The 16,467-nt window shown below is 42.0% G+C and overlaps 1 protein-coding gene across 2 annotated transcripts in view; it reads left to right on the plus strand.

Annotated features, from left to right (window-relative positions):
- Positions 1–9,130, plus strand: part of hnf4a (hepatocyte nuclear factor 4 alpha) — a 42,569-nt gene extending 33,439 nt beyond the window's left edge. The window contains exons 6-10 of one of the 2 annotated variants that reach the window (XM_033041473.1): positions 1,923–2,010; positions 2,130–2,282; positions 4,622–4,858; positions 6,192–6,314; positions 7,480–9,130. In XM_033041473.1, coding sequence (XP_032897364.1) covers positions 1,923–2,010; positions 2,130–2,282; positions 4,622–4,858; positions 6,192–6,314; positions 7,480–7,607 — 729 coding nt within the window. In that variant the 3' untranslated portion in view covers positions 7,608–9,130. The remainder of the gene's footprint in view (positions 1–1,922; positions 2,011–2,129; positions 2,283–4,621; positions 4,859–6,191; positions 6,315–7,479) is intronic. The other variant, XM_033041474.1, reaches the window with a different exon arrangement.
- Positions 9,131–16,467: the final 7,337 nt, after the last annotated feature.

Here is a 16,467-nt window from a genome sequence, read left to right on the forward strand (position 1 = left end):
AAGCTTTTCCACGTCAACTCTGTCTATCCCTCTCATCATTTTAAAAACCTCTATCAAGTCCCCCCTTAACCTTCTGCGCTCCAAAGAATAAAGCCCTAACTTGTTCAACCTTTCTCTGTAACTTAGTTGCTGAAACCCAGGCAACATTCTAGTAAATCTCCTCTGTACTCTCTCTATTTTGTTGACATCCTTCCTATAATTAGGCGACCAAAATTGTACACCATACTCCAGAATTGGCCTCACCAATGCCTTGTACAATTTTAACATTACATCCCAACTTCTATACTCAATGCTCTGATTTATAAAGGCCAGCACACCAAAAGCTTTCTTTACCACCCTATCTACATGAGATTCCACTTTCATGGAACTGTGCACAGTTATTCCCAGATCCCTCTGTTCACCTACATTCTTCAATTCCCTACCATTTACCATGTACGTCCTATTTTGATTTGTCCTGCCAAGATGTAGCACCTCACACTTATCAGCATTAAACTCCATCTGCCATCTTTCAGCCCACTCTTCCAACTGGCATAAATCTCTCTGTAGACTTTGAAACTCTTCTTCATTACCCGCAACCCCACCTATCTTAGTATCATCTGCATACTTACTAATCCAATTTACCACACCATCGTCCAGATCATTGATGTACATGACAAACAACAGTGGACCCAACACAGATCCCTGTGGCACCCCACTCGTCACTGGCCTCCAACCTGACAAACAACCATCCACCATTACTCTCTGGCATCTCCCATTCAGCCACTGTTGAATCCATCTTGCTACTCCACCATTAATACCCAACCATTGAACCTTCTTAACCAACCTTCCATGAGGAACCTTGTCAAAGGCCTTACTGAAGTCCATATACACAACATCCACTGCTTTACCCTCATCAATTTCCCGAGTAACATCTTCAAAAAATTCAAGAAGATTAGTTAAACATGACCTTCCAGGCACAAATCCATGTTGACTGTTCCTAATCAGACCCTGTTTATCCAGATGCTTATATATATTATCTCTAAGTATTCTTTCCATTAATTTGCCCACCACTGACGTCAAACTAATAGGTCTATAATTGCTAGGTTTACTCTTAGACCCCTTTTTAAACAATGGAACAACATGCGCAGTACGCCAATCCTCCGGCACTATTCCCGTTTCTAATGACATTTGAAATATTTCTGCCATAGCCCCTGCTATTTCTACACTAACTTCCCTCAATGTCCTAGGGAATATCCTGTCCGGACCTGGAGACTTATCCACTTTTATATTTCTCAAAAGTGTCAGTACTTCCTCTTCTTTGATCCTCATAGTTTCCATAGCTACTCTACTTGTTTCCCTTACCTCACATAATTCAATATCCTTTTCCTTGGTGAATACCGAAGAAAAGAAACTGTTCAATATCTCCCCCATCTCTTTTGGCTCTGCAGATAGTTGGCCACTCTGACTCTCTAATGGACCAATTTTATCCCTAGTTATCCTTTTGCTATTAATATAGCGGTAGAAACCCTTCGGATTTACTTTTACCTTACTTGCCAAAGCAACCTCATATCTTCTTTTAGCTTTTCTAATTTCTTTCTTAAGATTCTTTTTACATTCTTTATACTCCTCAAGCACCTCATTTACTCCATGCTGCCTATAACTATTGTAGATATCCCTCTTTTTCGGAACCAAGTGTCCAATTTCCCTTGAAAACCATGGCTCTTTACAATTTTTACGATTTCCTTTCAACCGAACAGGGACATAAAGATTCTGTACTCTTAAAATTTCACCTTTGAATGTACTCCATTTCTCTTCCACATCTTTCCCATAAAACAAACTGTCCCAATTTACTCCTTTTAAATCCTTTCGCATCTCCTCAAAGTTAGCCTTTCTCCAATCAAAAATCTCAATGTATGATTAATATTTATGTATTTATCGAGCAGGTTGCTTTATTACGAGCCCACGCTGGGGAACATTTACTACTTGGAGCTGCAAAGCGTTCTATGATGTACAAAGATGTTCTGCTCTTAGGTAAATTTATAACTTTTTAAAATTACTCTCATGCACGGTTCACTTGTGAAATAAAACGTCTGTTTAAAACATTCTCATAATATAATTTTAATCCGTGCGGTTTTCTTTTAACTCTGAAGGGAACGACTACATCATTCCACGCAATTGCCCAGAGCTGGAAATAAACCGTGTGGCAACTAGAATTCTCGACGAACTAGTCCAGACGTTTCAGGAGATCCAGATAGATGACAACGAATATGCTTGTTTAAAGGCCATTGTTTTCTTTGATCCAGGTAGGTTACAGAAACATGCACCAAACTAATTTGTGTCAATGGAAGGTTAGATCCCATGGCATTCAATGGGCTAAGTGCTCGGCTGGCAACCGGAAGGTAGCCGGTTCGAATCCCGCTTGGAGTGCATACTGTCGTTGTGTCCTTGGGCAAGACACTTCACCCACCTTTGCCTGTGTGTGAATGTGTGTGAATGTGTGTGAGTGATTGGTGGTGGTCGGAGGGGCCGTAGGCGCAGATTGGCAGCCACGCTTCCGTCAGTCTGCCCCAGGGCAGCTGTGGCTACAGAAGTAGCTTACCACCACCGAGTGTGACTGAGGAGTGAATGAATAATGCGATGTAAAGCGCCTTGAGTATTAGAAAGGCGCTATATAAATCCCATCCATTATTCAAGGTGGCTGAATGTATAGAAAATTGGCTTCATGGAAGGATGGTGGAAGGTGTAGGAAGGATCTGCAGATGCTGGGTTTAAACCGAAGATCGTCACAAATTACTGGAGGGCAGGACCTACACAGCGAATGGTCGGGCTCAGGGGAATGTAGTAGAGCAGAGGGATCTAGGAGTACAGGTACATAGTTTGTGGAAAGTTGCAGCACAGGTAGATAGGGTGGTCAATATGGCTTTTGGCACATTGGTCTTCATCAGTCAGCGTATTGGTATGGAAACTGGGAGGTCATGTTGCAGTTGTATAACACATTGGTGAGGACGTATTTAGAGTATTGGGTTCAGTTCTGGCCACCATGTTATAGGAAAGATGTTGTCAAGGTGGAAAGGATGCAGAGAAGATTTAAGGGCCTGTCCCACTTTCCTGAGTCCTCTTCCAAGTTGAAAGGACCTTAAGAAAAAAAATCAAGATTTTTGTGATCTACGGACACCTCCTCTCGACTATCTTTTTACTCGTGGACTTTTTTGACACGCTGGAAAAAACGTCCTGACTTACCTGATGCCCCGAGTACCTACGGCTGGAATAACGAGCCGCTACGATATATCTAAGGACTCCTACGGACTCGCTACGGACATTCTCCGAGTTTGAATCAAGGGGAAAACTCGGGAGACTTTGTGAGTTACTCGGAAAAGTGGGACAGGGGCTTTACTCTTCGATGTTCTCTGTTAGCTAGGTCACAGCTGACAGAACTGTATCAGTTCCAAGGAAATTCTCAGCCAATTCTTAAATGTTTTTTTAAAGATTCTGAATTTAAATCAGAGTCGACGTGTTTAATCAATACCAACCCCATTCATTTGTTTCAGATTTGTATTCTTAGTGGGGAAGTTGTGGCCAGGGAGATGAAATTCTGCTGCTAATGTTTTTGTAATCTTTCTAGCAATGCTTTAAGTGTCAACATCCATTCTGTGTGATTAATCTAGCATTGTTTCAGCAAATACAACAGACCCAATGTCATCTTGTGCTGCTTCAGCTTACCTTAAATCAAATGTGATTCAACCTTAAATCAAATGTGATTCAACTCCCTATAAATCAAATGATCGCTCCTTTTTGGCAGTAGACTACAGGCAAGGTTCTCGATTCCCCTTCGCTTTTACCCACAGTAAGGGAGTCGAAAACCAGAGGACATAGGTTTAAGATGGGGGGAAGATTCACTTTACACCTTGCCCTTAGAATTTGGCGATACAGTGTGGAAACGCGGCCATCGGCCCACTGAATCTACACTGACCAGCGATCGCCCGGCACAGGTACACTGACAATATCCTCCACTAGGGACAATTTTACAATTTTGCCAAAGCCAATTAACCTACAAACCTGTACGTCTTTGGAGTGTGGGAAGGAACTGGAGAAAACACACTCAGTCACAGGGAGAACGCACAAACTCTGTACTGACACCACCCGTAGTCAGGATCCAACCCGGATCTCTGGTGCTGTGAGGCAGTAACTCTACCGCTGTACCGCCCATTTTATTAGGAACCTGAGGGGAAGCTTTTTTTATACAAGGGGTGGTAAGTGTATGGAACAAGCAGCCGGAGGAGGTAGTTGAGGCAGGTACTATTGCAATGTTTAAGAGACATTTGGCTAGGTACATGGATAGGTTAGGTTTCGAAGGATAGGGGCCAAGCACAGGCAGGTGGGCCTAGTACAGATGGGGCATGTTGGTCGGCGTGGGCGTTGGGCCACAGGGCCTGTTTCTAAGAAACATTTAGATAGGTGGTAGGATAGGTGTAGAGGGATATGGGCTAAACACAGGCAGGTGGGACTAGTGTTGATGGGGCATGTTGGTTGGCGTGGGCGAGTTGGGCTGAAGGGCCTATTTCCACGCTGTACGACTCTATGACTCCGTGCGATAGAGTGGGATGTTGCAGCATTAAAATGATGAATTACTTTCTCTCCATAGATGCCAAGGGTCTCAGTAACCCAGCCAAGATCAAGCGCATGCGGTTCCAGGTACAGGTCAGCTTGGAGGACTATATCAATGACAGACAATATGACTCCCGAGGACGATTTGGAGAGTTGCTGCTATTGCTGCCCACTCTACAGAGTATCACCTGGCAAATGATCGAGCAGATCCAGTTTGTCAAACTCTTTGGAATGGCTAAAATTGACAACCTGCTTCAAGAGATGCTTCTGGGAGGTGAGAATCAATGCTAAACCCAACACATCATGAGGATAGTCCCAATGCAATAGATTACAAAACTCAAGCTAAATTAATATTCTCTTTCGAGCAATGTTTAATCCAGAGCTTCAAGACACAGAGTGCTGGAATAGCTCAGTGGGTCGGGTAGGAGAACATGGCTAGGCGGCGTTTGAGGTTGGGATCGTCCTTCTGAAGTCAGAACTGGTCTGAAGTTTTCCAGTCTGAAGAAGAGTCCCGACCAGATACATCACTTATCCATGTTCTCCAGAGATGCCTGCTGACCTGCATTCCAGCTTTTTGTGTCTTCTGTTGTAAACCACCACCTGTGTTTTCTTGTTACGACTTCTTTAATCCAGAGCTATTTGCAACCATTTCGGTGAAACAGATTTTAAACAGGTTTCAGTATTTAATACAAACAGTGGAAGCATCGAGACAAAAGAGACTGCAGATGCTGGAATCTTGAGCAGGCAACAAAACGATGGGGAAACTCAGCTGTCAGGCAGCATCTGAGGAGGAAAATGGACAGAGGACATTTTGGATCAGGATCTTTCTTCATGATTGGAGTGGAGGGGGAGATAGCTGGTAGAAGGAGATGACGTGTGAAAGATTGCACAAAGACCCCAACTGGAATCATCATCTGTCCATTCCTTACACAGACGCTGCCTGGCCATCTGAGTGCCTCCGGCACTTTGTGTTGTGTTCAGAGAATCCATGGGTTGTTTTCTACTTGGTTCTGGAGATACCTTACTATCTCATTTACAGCCTGCAAGTTAACACTGCTTTTCTGTACTTTTGACCAAAGATTATATATATAGATATAGCTCCTCTAGAATCTTTGCTTTTGACAGTTTTGTTGAAGTTCTGTATCCAAATAACTTTTCAATCAAATAAAAGGCTGCCCTTTAATAAAACAACACTGAATACTGGGACTGCATGGTGGCGCAATGATGGGGTTGCTGCCGACCAGCACCAGAAACCTGGGTTTGATTCTGACCTTGGGTGCTGTCTGTACGGAGTTTGCATGTTCTCCACGTGACCACGTGGGCTTTCTCCTGCTGCTCTGGTTTTCTCCCACATTCCAAAGACATGCAGATTTGTAGATTAATCTGCTTCTGTGGTTGTCCCGAGCATGTAGGATAGAACTAATGTGATCGTGTGATCGATGGTGGGCGTGGACTCGGTAGGCCGAAGCAAGGATCTTAGAGCAGTGTTCTATGATCTTTGGGCCGAAGGGCCTGTTTTCACGCTGTATCTCTAAGCTAAGTTAATTTGTGGAAGCTACCCTTCTTGGCCTCTCTTGCCAGATTCATTTGCATTCTTTGTTCTTCAGGTACAGCAAACGAGACACCACATACACACCACTCACTACATCCTCACCTGGTCCAGGAACATCTAGCAAGTAACGTAATAGTGACCAGCACAATGCCGGCCCCTGTGCACAATGGGCAGATCTGTGAGTATTAACCCAACAGCGCAAATCACTCATGGCAAAAAATCTGCCTTTTATTGTCATTGATTACCTGTTTTAATGTCACATTGTCTTACTTTTAATTTTGACAAGACACTTACAAATAGAAAAAAAGTAAATCCTCATCTTGTGCCAATATCTTTATTGATATTGCCAAATATGTAGGATTTGCAGTAAGTCCACCAGCAGCTAAATCGATCAGATTTGTACCTCTCATTAATGGGAGAACCACCATTCCATGCCTCATGATAGTTATACTCAGATTTTAGCTGAACTCGGATTTGAGCTGAATTCAGATTTTAGCCATATTCATATTTTAGCTGAATTCGGATTTTAGCTGAATTCACATTTTAGCTGAATTCAGATGTTAGCTGAATCCAGATTTTAGTTGAATTCAGATTTTAACTGAATTCAGATTTTAGCGTAACTCAGAAGTTAGCTGTCACCATGCCACCATGTATGTGGCTTGTTTGAGGTTTTGGTTTCTGACATTGGACTCTCTCTCATTGCCTATGTAAGAGGTAGATAGAGGGCTAATGTCCTGCCCTTGATTCTCATTTACACAGGAAGAGCAGGAGGAATGTACCGATGGGACCATTCATATTTATTCCCAATGTTTTTTAGCTGGGTTCATTTTAATTACTGTGACTTGTTTTAAGTACGTCCTCTCATTCTCAGTTTTTCCTCTGAAAACTTAATAATAAGTGACTCCATTTACACCTCACGCTGCCTCGGCAAGGCCAGCAGCATAATCAAGGACGAGTCGCACCCTAGCCACTCCCTCTTCTCCCCTCTCCCATCAGGCAAAAGGTATAGAAGTATGAAAACGCACACCACCAGATTCGGGGACAGTTTCTTCCCAGCTGTTATCAGGCAACTGAATCATCCTACCACAACCAGAGAGCAGTGCTGAACTACTATCTACCTCTTTGATGACCCTTGGACTATCCTTGATCGGACTTTGCTGGCTTCACCTTGCACTAAATGTTATTCCCTTATCATGTATCTATACACTGTAAATGCATCCTTTGTAATCATGTATTGTCTTTCTGCTGACTGGTCAGCACGCAGCGAAAGCTTTTCACTGTACAAGTGACAATAAACTAAACTGAATTGAAATATTTTTCTTTCTTTTATTTGTATATCACAGCGACACCGGAAACACCTTTGCCATCTCCTCCCGGAGGTTCAGCTTCAGAGCCGTACAAACTGGTATCAGGTTCTCTCCCATCAGTATCAAAACCACCAGTGCCCATTCCGAAACAGGAAATTATTTAACATCTCGCCTGCACTGGTGGGAAACATCGAAAGGCAAAATTAAGAAATAAATAACTCTGTAGATTTTCTACACCAAGAGGACTGCTCGATGAGAATGTTATTTCAATGAGGACAATGTTCTATTTTTACTCGATGAAGCAATTAAATCCAACATTAAGCAAAGGTAGATGTTTAACTGGCTGTCAGATATATATTGTATCCCTGTGTATTCAAAAGACTAATGTGGAAACATTGGCTCGATTCATTCAATTATTTAGGATTCCACATGTGTATTGCCAACTATTTCTTGCTTCTTAAGGGTTGATTTTAACTCTGTCCACCAAGTGGATAAAGTGGAGCAGACTTTCGATGAATTATAAATTTAAATAATATTATTAATGGCATAGTGTTCACCCCAAGTTCCTAATGTTCCAGCCATACGTAGGCTGACCTAGAACAGTGTGGATTAGTGTTCATTTGAAGGCAGATGAGGGCATCATATTCAAAGATCATGGACTGAATGCTAATTTAACTGACAACTTAAGAGTGCAATGGGCAGTGAGGTAGCTTGGATGAGACAGGTTTCAAAATTGAACCTCTTTGGTGCAGCAGTAGATTTGATGCCTCACAGTGCCAGCTACCCGGGTTCGATCCTGACTACAGGTGCTGTCTGTACGCAGTTTGCACATTCTCCCTGTGACCGCGTGGGGTATCTCCGGGTGCTCCGGTTTCTTCCCACAGTCCAAAGACGTACAGGTTTGTAGGTAAATTGGCTTCTGTAAATTGTGCCTGGTGTGTGGGCTAGAGCTAGTGCACGGGTGATCGATGCTCAGCTTGGACTCGGTGAGATGAAGGGCCTGTTTCCATGCTGTAGCTGTGAACTAAACTAAACCCTCCTACACTTTGCCAACCCAGCTCAGTGTCCATACCTTCAATTATCACCAACCCTGAATCATTTCCCCAGACCCCTCTCTTGCTGGTCTCAGCTGTCAGCTCAGTCCTCACTTCCACTGGTCTTTGACATAGCTCAGTCCTGAAATATTCTTTCGAGAACTTGGTGGTTCAAAGCCTAACCTGCTGATGGAGCACCCTTCCACATTCATCGAACCCCGTATAACATCTCCTGCGCTCCACCCACAGTCCAGGCTAAAATCATCCTTTTACTTTTACAATTGAACGTGATTGTACAAATTCAAGTTGTAGTATTGTATGTGGTAATCACGACGCCTAGAACTTGAACTAAAAACAGCGAAAATGCTGGAAATACTCAACAGGCCAAGCAACCAGCGTCTGTGAAGAGAGAAATATTGTTGACATTCCAAATCGATGAGTTTTCATCAGAACAAAAAGAAGGAAAAGTCGGGAACAAACGATTTACATGTTGGAGAAAAGGGGGAGAAATAGAGAAAACATTGGTTATTATTGTCACATTCACCAAGATGCAGTGAAAAGCTTTTGTTTGCCTGCTATCCATTTCAATGAGATAATAATGTACATCCTATACAACCAAGTCAAATACAAGTAAATGTGTACACATAGACATAGACACATGTGTGTGAGTGATTGGTGGTGGTCGGAGGGGCCGTAGGCGCAGATTGGCAGCCACGCTTCCGTCAGTCTGCCCCAGGGCTGCTGTGGCTACAGAAGTAGCTTACCACCACCGAGTGTGACTGAGGAGTGAATGAATAATGCGATGTAAAGCGCCTTGAGTATTAGAAAGGCGCTATATATATCCCATCCATTATTATTATTATTATTATACATACACATGCACATTTACATATACACCTACGCAAACACAAACACATACACCTGCACATATACATATACTGTACATACACAAACACATACACAAACGTACACATATACACATACACCAACTATACTCATTGGTGGAGAGCGAGAGAGGCTGAATGACAAAAGTGGTGATGGAGATGGCTGGTGCAGACATGGTGATGACCACCCATCTCTCTGGAGGTGATGTAAAAGAGAGAGATGAACAGAAAACGGAGGATACAAAACACTCCTGAAACTGTGACACACCAATCAATACAGCTCGGAAATCAGAAATTAGAGAATGTTCCTATTTATCTGTCATCGATAAAGATGAACTGCAATTTCTAGTCGGTGATTAATAAGCCGTTGTTTTCAAAGTGTTTTTTCATTCTGGTGAAAAGTCAACTTGGAATGTTCACTGTCATTCTCTCTCATAGATGCTGGCATCCTGCCAAGTACTTCCAGAAATGTTTGTTTTTGTTATACAGATACAGGTCCACCACTGATTATCCAGCACCCTTGGTTCCAGAGCTTTTTACCGTGTTATCCGTTTTGCCGGTCCAAAAGAGGTCACGGCCTGCGGGGGGAGACACAGATACCGGCCAACAAAGTCGGCCTCAGAAGTGGGATATGGGAACGGATTTGACCGCTCCGGCCAGGCCGGAGTTCCAGAGCGCCGGCCCCAGGGGGCAAATTCGACCCATCGATCGGCGCGGATGTCTCACCCGGCCGAGGTGCCATATCTTCGGGGGGTCTTCCGGGTGGGGATTTCAAGTGCGCTCTCGTGATTTTATCCGGATTAAAGGAGGTGCCGAACCACTAGCTTGCTGGACAATCGGTGGTGGATCTGCAGTTTCATTTCTCAACACACTTAAGAAATCAAATGTGATCAGTCACCACAATCAGGATGTGAACTGGGTTTTGACGTGGACCCAGGATGAATTAGCAAGGTTTTGGTTCTGAATGTTTTTTTTTCCTCTTTAGTGGAGAACCTCCTTCTCTGAATGTTTATCAAACCTAATATTTATGCTTTTATAATATTCGGAGATGTTGTATGATTCCACTATTTTTCTTTTCTTCATGTGCCATATTTTTAGATTGACCTTCAGAGTATTTCTGTAAGTCAAATTTGAGTAGGTGTACATATCGGAAAATGGATCTCATGAAAATTATTTAATAGATTTAAAGTATTTGAAGAAGAATTTATTTTTGCTGGCTATGGTAATGATAATTCTATCAAAAATGTTTAATGTAAACTCCATTTTATTAAAACAAGGAATAGCTCACTTCCATGGGCATAACATGATTCCAAAATATGTATAATGTACACAACTTGTGAGCAATTTGGCACTCACATCCCTGTTATATCAGCTGGACTTAACTGAACAACCAGCTAAGTGCTAACAACTTGACTTGTCTTAAAACATGCGCTTCATCATGGTCTAACTGCAAAGCATTTATAACAGATTGCTAAAGGGATCACACATGCACCAAATACTGTACCAATAGACTATTGCCCAATGCCTCCAAGAGTATAACAATGACTAACCTACAGAAGTACTTCAGAACCCCAATTCCAACTTTGGAATGTCCTGTCTTTGCAGAAAGTCCCCAACAGCTGTTAGCATTTATTTCCCTTTTCATGTTGTTTTGAGGGAATCTTTATCAAGGCACTCAAACACTCAATAATTGTTCCAACATTAGCTTCATAGTTCAAGTAGGTTTTCTATAGATGCAAAGTTTGCTGCTGTGCAAATGAATATTAAGTGGACTTTATGCCTCAGTAGGGTGGCATGGTGGTGCAGTGATAGAGCTGCTGCCTTACAGCGCTAAAGTCCCGGGTTCAATGCTGACCCCGGGTGCTGACTGTGTGGAGTTTGCACGTTCTCGCTGTGACCACGTGGGTTATGTCCGGGTGCTCCAGCTTCCACTCACAACGCAAAGGCAAGTGGGTTTGTAGGTTAATTGGCCTCTGTAAAGTTGCCCTTTGTAGAGAGAGAATGCAAAAGTGGGATAACATAGAACTAGTGTGGACGGGTGATCAATGGTGGGCATGGACTCAGTGGGCCAAGGAGCCTGCATCTCTAAAAACTAAAAGCAATATAAATCCATACAATCCTTTCTGAGCAAATGCAAATTTTTTTTAATGCCCATAAATATATTTTTAGAGAAATATGAGAAGCCTTGTAACACATCCTCCAGCAAGTTTATCATTTGGATCTGTGTACATTGATCTCGTAAGCCAGCATAGATTTGTATAACAGAGTGGACTGTCTCTGCCAACTTGGCTTCATCTACTGTAAAAGTCATTCAATTCAGGGTGCACTACCTCAGGTATATTTCACTTAAAATAGACCCACATCATTCACGTTAAGCATATTTTCTCCTTTCCCTGCCTTACAATTTTTAAACAAGAATTGTTTCTTTCCATCTATTAATAATGACCCAGTGACAATGTGTTCATATTTTAATTTCAGTTTGTTGGGATGTATCAATTAAAATATATTCTGTCTTTATTAGTGCTATAAATCGTAACATTTCACACAAGTTCTTTGTTTTATCTGAGGCCAGAATTATAAATATGTCCAAATATTGTTATTTTACTGATTAAAAGCCAGCAAATGTTATTTTTGATATGATTGTCCAGCCAAATATCCCTGTAAATTCCTTCATCTATAATCAAACTTTCTGTGCTCTAACATATTTATTGCATACCGTTTTTATACCAAAGTGTTTTATTTAACCCTTTTCTGAAGTCCTCAAATGCACTTGAAGTTACATGCCCAATGTAACATGTCCTTGTTTCTTCCAGAATAATATCTGACCTTTATTAATAAACAGAAGACATATCCCAATGTGAAAAAACTTCACTGGATTGTAAAGAGCATGCTTAAATACATAGATCATTCGGTACTAATGAATAGAGCATTTAAAGCATTCTCCATGTTAATTCCTGCAACACCGATCAGTTTCTCAAAGATTCGTGAGGTCATTTGATTGGTTTTACCTATCTCGAACGGGTACTGAAAGTTTTTAAAGCAATCTTACTACAATGCAGATGCAGGGAACTGCAGATGCTGAAATCATGAGCAAAACAAAAAGTACTGGAGGAACTCAGCGGGTCAGGCAGCATCTGTGGAGGGAATAGACAGGCGACATTTTTAGTCAGAACTCTTCTCCAGCCTCAGTCAGAAGAAGGATCCCGACTCGAAATGACCACTGTCCCATTCTCTCCACAGACGCTGCCTGACCCACTGAGATCCTCCAGCACTTTGTGTTTTACCCCAACACGTTCTATGCATTGATGGTCCAGTGTGGATTTGACGCAGCATTTAAAATATTATTTCAAGAGCTAGACAATCTGATGAGATGTTGTCATGGGAGTGGCTTTGGTACATTGAGCAAACGCTGTCAAATACGTTTGATTACAGAAGTGTTGGAGTGTGTTGAATCTAGGATTCAGGACAAACTTGGCACACTCAAAATCAATTATTTTCACAGATTCTTAAAATCCACATTAATGCTAAGCCTCGAACGTTTGATCCTAAATCCACAGCAAACAAAGCAAATGACTGCCAGGTGCCTTCTGTCTTGGCAATCAATAGATGCCAACAGAACCATGCGCAGACATATAGTCTGGCATGCATTCTGTACCATGATACGCCGCTCAATAATATCTTAAGAAACGTTTTTAACTCAATGCACTTTGTCATACTGAGGAGAGATGTTCTCCTATTCATGACTTGAAGGAGGGCCTCGACCCGAAACGTCACCCATTCCTTCTCTCCAAAGATGCTGCCTGTCCCGCTGAGTTACTCCAGCTTTTTGTTTCTATCTCCTATTGATGACTATTAGATGACGAGCGATTCAATTCAGACTACCCAATCAGATAGAGAAACAATGAACTGCAGATGGATCGCAAACCGAAACGTCACCTATCCATGACCTCTATAGTTGCTGCCTGACCCGCTGAGCTACTCCAGCACTTTGGGTCTTTGTCGCATCCGATCAGATACCATAATTCTTCATGTATTTACTGCCAACTTAAGTTACCTCAGGATTTCTCAGTTTTCAAAACTTTTCTCAAGGGCAAGAGTTTGCCAACACTTAAGCAAAAGTAATAAGTTTAAATATGTGAATCTATTTAGTTTTGTCTTTCGATGTACTTTTGTTTTGCATCTGAGTTGGGTGGAAATGCTTCTTTTTAACATCTCTGATGCAAATACGATGCATGTATTACACGATTCAATTCTGTTATCAAGGGTTGATGTTTAGTGACATCCATTTTGGCCTTTATCTATTTGTAATGCACATGCCAATAGCTAATCATTACCAGGCAACATTTTGCACTTCATATTTTCGACTATCTTAGTACTTTCAGCAAATGGAAGTTTTTGAATGGTCAAAACTGCCAGTGGCTCTAAAATGTTTGAAAGAAAATAGACCTTCATCTACCTGTGTTCAGGTAGCATACATTTGTATATAACAAATAAAAACCAATATTATTGATAATTACTTTATTGTAATATGGAAGTAATTTTTCATGTAACTGTGACCTTATTTTCATAAACAATGTTGATGATTGCTGACAATTATGACAATGATATTTCTTTAGCATAACTACTTTTTACAATTTGATGTTCTTGCGGATTTCATTTTATAAGGTATTATTTCACTGGTAAATCCGTGCAAATGACAATGTTGCGCTAAGTCTTTGATGAACACTGCCTCATTGCTGACTACTGTAATTATTAATGTATTGTTGCCATTTCTTTTAATCTATGTAAAAAGAGAAATAATAAATAAGATATTTTCTATGTTTTTAACTGTTTCTTGACTGCTTGTATCATTTTGGCATAAGGACTGTGTTTAGTTTAGAGATGCAGTGTGGAAACAGGCCCTTCGGCCCACCGAGTCCGTGCTGACCAACGATCACCCCTTACTTTAACACTATCCTGCACACTAGGGACAATTTATAATTTTTACCAAAGCCTATTTACCTACAAACCTCTTTGCTTTGGAGTGTAAGAGAAAACCAGAGCATCCAGAGGAAGCCCAGGCAGTCTCCGGGAGAACGTGCAAACTCCACACGGACAGCACCCGTAGTCAGGATCGAACCCGGGTCTCTGGTGCTGTAAGGCAGCAACTCTACCGCTGCTCCACCATGTCGACAATGTTTAGCAACTGCAATAAATGTAGAAATTGATGATGATTTACATCAAGTTAATCATCATGCATAAAGAAAGCAGATTAATTAACATATAGAAAAGGGTTAGAGGGATATGGGTCAAATGTGGGCAGGTGGGACTGGTGTAAATGGGGCATCTTGGTCAGTGTGGGCAAGTTGGACTGAAAGGCCTGTTTCCCTGCTGTATTACTATTATAGGGGCGGCAGTGTGGTACAGCTGGTTGAGGCGCTGCCTCCCAGCGCCAGAGACCTGGGATCGATCCTGACCTTGGGTGCTGTCTATGCGGAGTTTGCACGTTCTCCCTGAGACCAAATGGGTTTCCTCTGGATGCTCCGGTTTCCTCCCACATCCCGAAGTCATGCAGGTTTGTAGGTTAATTGACTTCCGTAAAATTGCCCCTACCGTGTGTAGGGTATGAAATTGGGTTAACGTAGAACGAGTATGCGGATGTCGGTGTGGACTCGGTGGGCCGAAGAGTCTGCTTCCAAGCTGTATCTCTGCACTCAACTAAACTAAACTAAAGTATGATGAGGAAGATCTAGGAGTCTCCAAGTGTGATATGCCCAACTAATGCAAAGCAGCAATCTTTGTTATAGTACCTGCCTCAACTACCTCCGCTGGCACTTGGTTCCATCTGCACACCACCCTCGGTGTGAATAAGTTGAACCTCAGGTTCCTATTAAAGCATTCCCTTCTCACAGTAAACCTATGACCTCTGGTTCTTGATACCCCTACTCTGTATAAAGGAGTCTGTGTATCCACCTAATCGATCCCCCTCTTGATCATACACACCTCTATAATATCACCCCTCATTCTCCTGAGCACCAAGGAATAAAGTCCTAGCCTGCTCAACCTCTCCCTATAGCTCAGGCCCTTCAGTCCTGGCAACATTCTCATAACTTTGTGTCTAGTTAGTCCAAGTGGTACAAATAACCTATCATAACATTCCCATTGAAGATAGACACAAAATATGGAGCAACTTAGCAGGACAGGCAGCATCTCTGGATAGAAGGAATGGGTGACGTTTCGGGTTGAGACCCTTCTTCACCCATTCCTTCTCTCCAGAGATGCTGCCTGTCCCACTGAGTTACTCCAGCATTTTGTGTCTATCTTTGGTGTAAACCAGCATCTGCAGTTCCTTCCTGCACATAGGACTCCCATTGATGTATACATATAGCATTAAACAGATTAATAAGTGACCACGTTCAATATTGTGGGTTTGTTGAAGCCCTATCATGCTTGATTAACTTAATTTAAATTGAATGGAGGTTTAATCAAGGAAAAGTGGTTTATATTGTATATTCGGATGTTGAAAATACATTAGTGATATCTTTTGATAGATATAATAACATCATCAATGCGTGTAAGATTAAAGGTGAAATGGTAGCATGGATATTAAATTCACTGAGGAATAAAAAACAAAGAGAACTTGGGAAAAAATATGTTTATTTCAGCTGGAGTGAATTGTACCATGGTGTAGGCCGAGGGTTATTGTAAAGACCAAGGGTTATTGTAAAGACTGTGTGCATTCCAAAAACGTACAGGTTTGCAGGTTCATTGGCATCAGTAAAAATTGTAAATTGCCCCAGTGTGTTGGATAATACTAGTGTACGGGGATAGCAGGTCAGCGTGGAGTTGGTGGGCCAAAGGGCCTGTTCCGGCCCTGTATCTTTACTCTAAATTAAACTTGACTGTGGCTTTTAATGACTTGCAGTTGCCCACACTGGGCATAAGTTCAGAATTGCAGATGAAGATTCAAAAGTGTAGCAAATAGTGAGGAAATAATGACAGGCTTGGAGGACAGCGAGATTGGTGAAATGGGTAGACATATACCACTTGAAAATATCTTGGCATCATGTTCGGCACAGACCTGGTGGGACAAAGGTCCTGTACCTGGGCTGTACTGTTCTATGTTC

Source organism: Amblyraja radiata, chromosome 23, assembly GCF_010909765.2.
Source record: "Amblyraja radiata isolate CabotCenter1 chromosome 23, sAmbRad1.1.pri, whole genome shotgun sequence".
NCBI classification, from domain to species: domain Eukaryota; kingdom Metazoa; phylum Chordata; class Chondrichthyes; order Rajiformes; family Rajidae; genus Amblyraja; species Amblyraja radiata.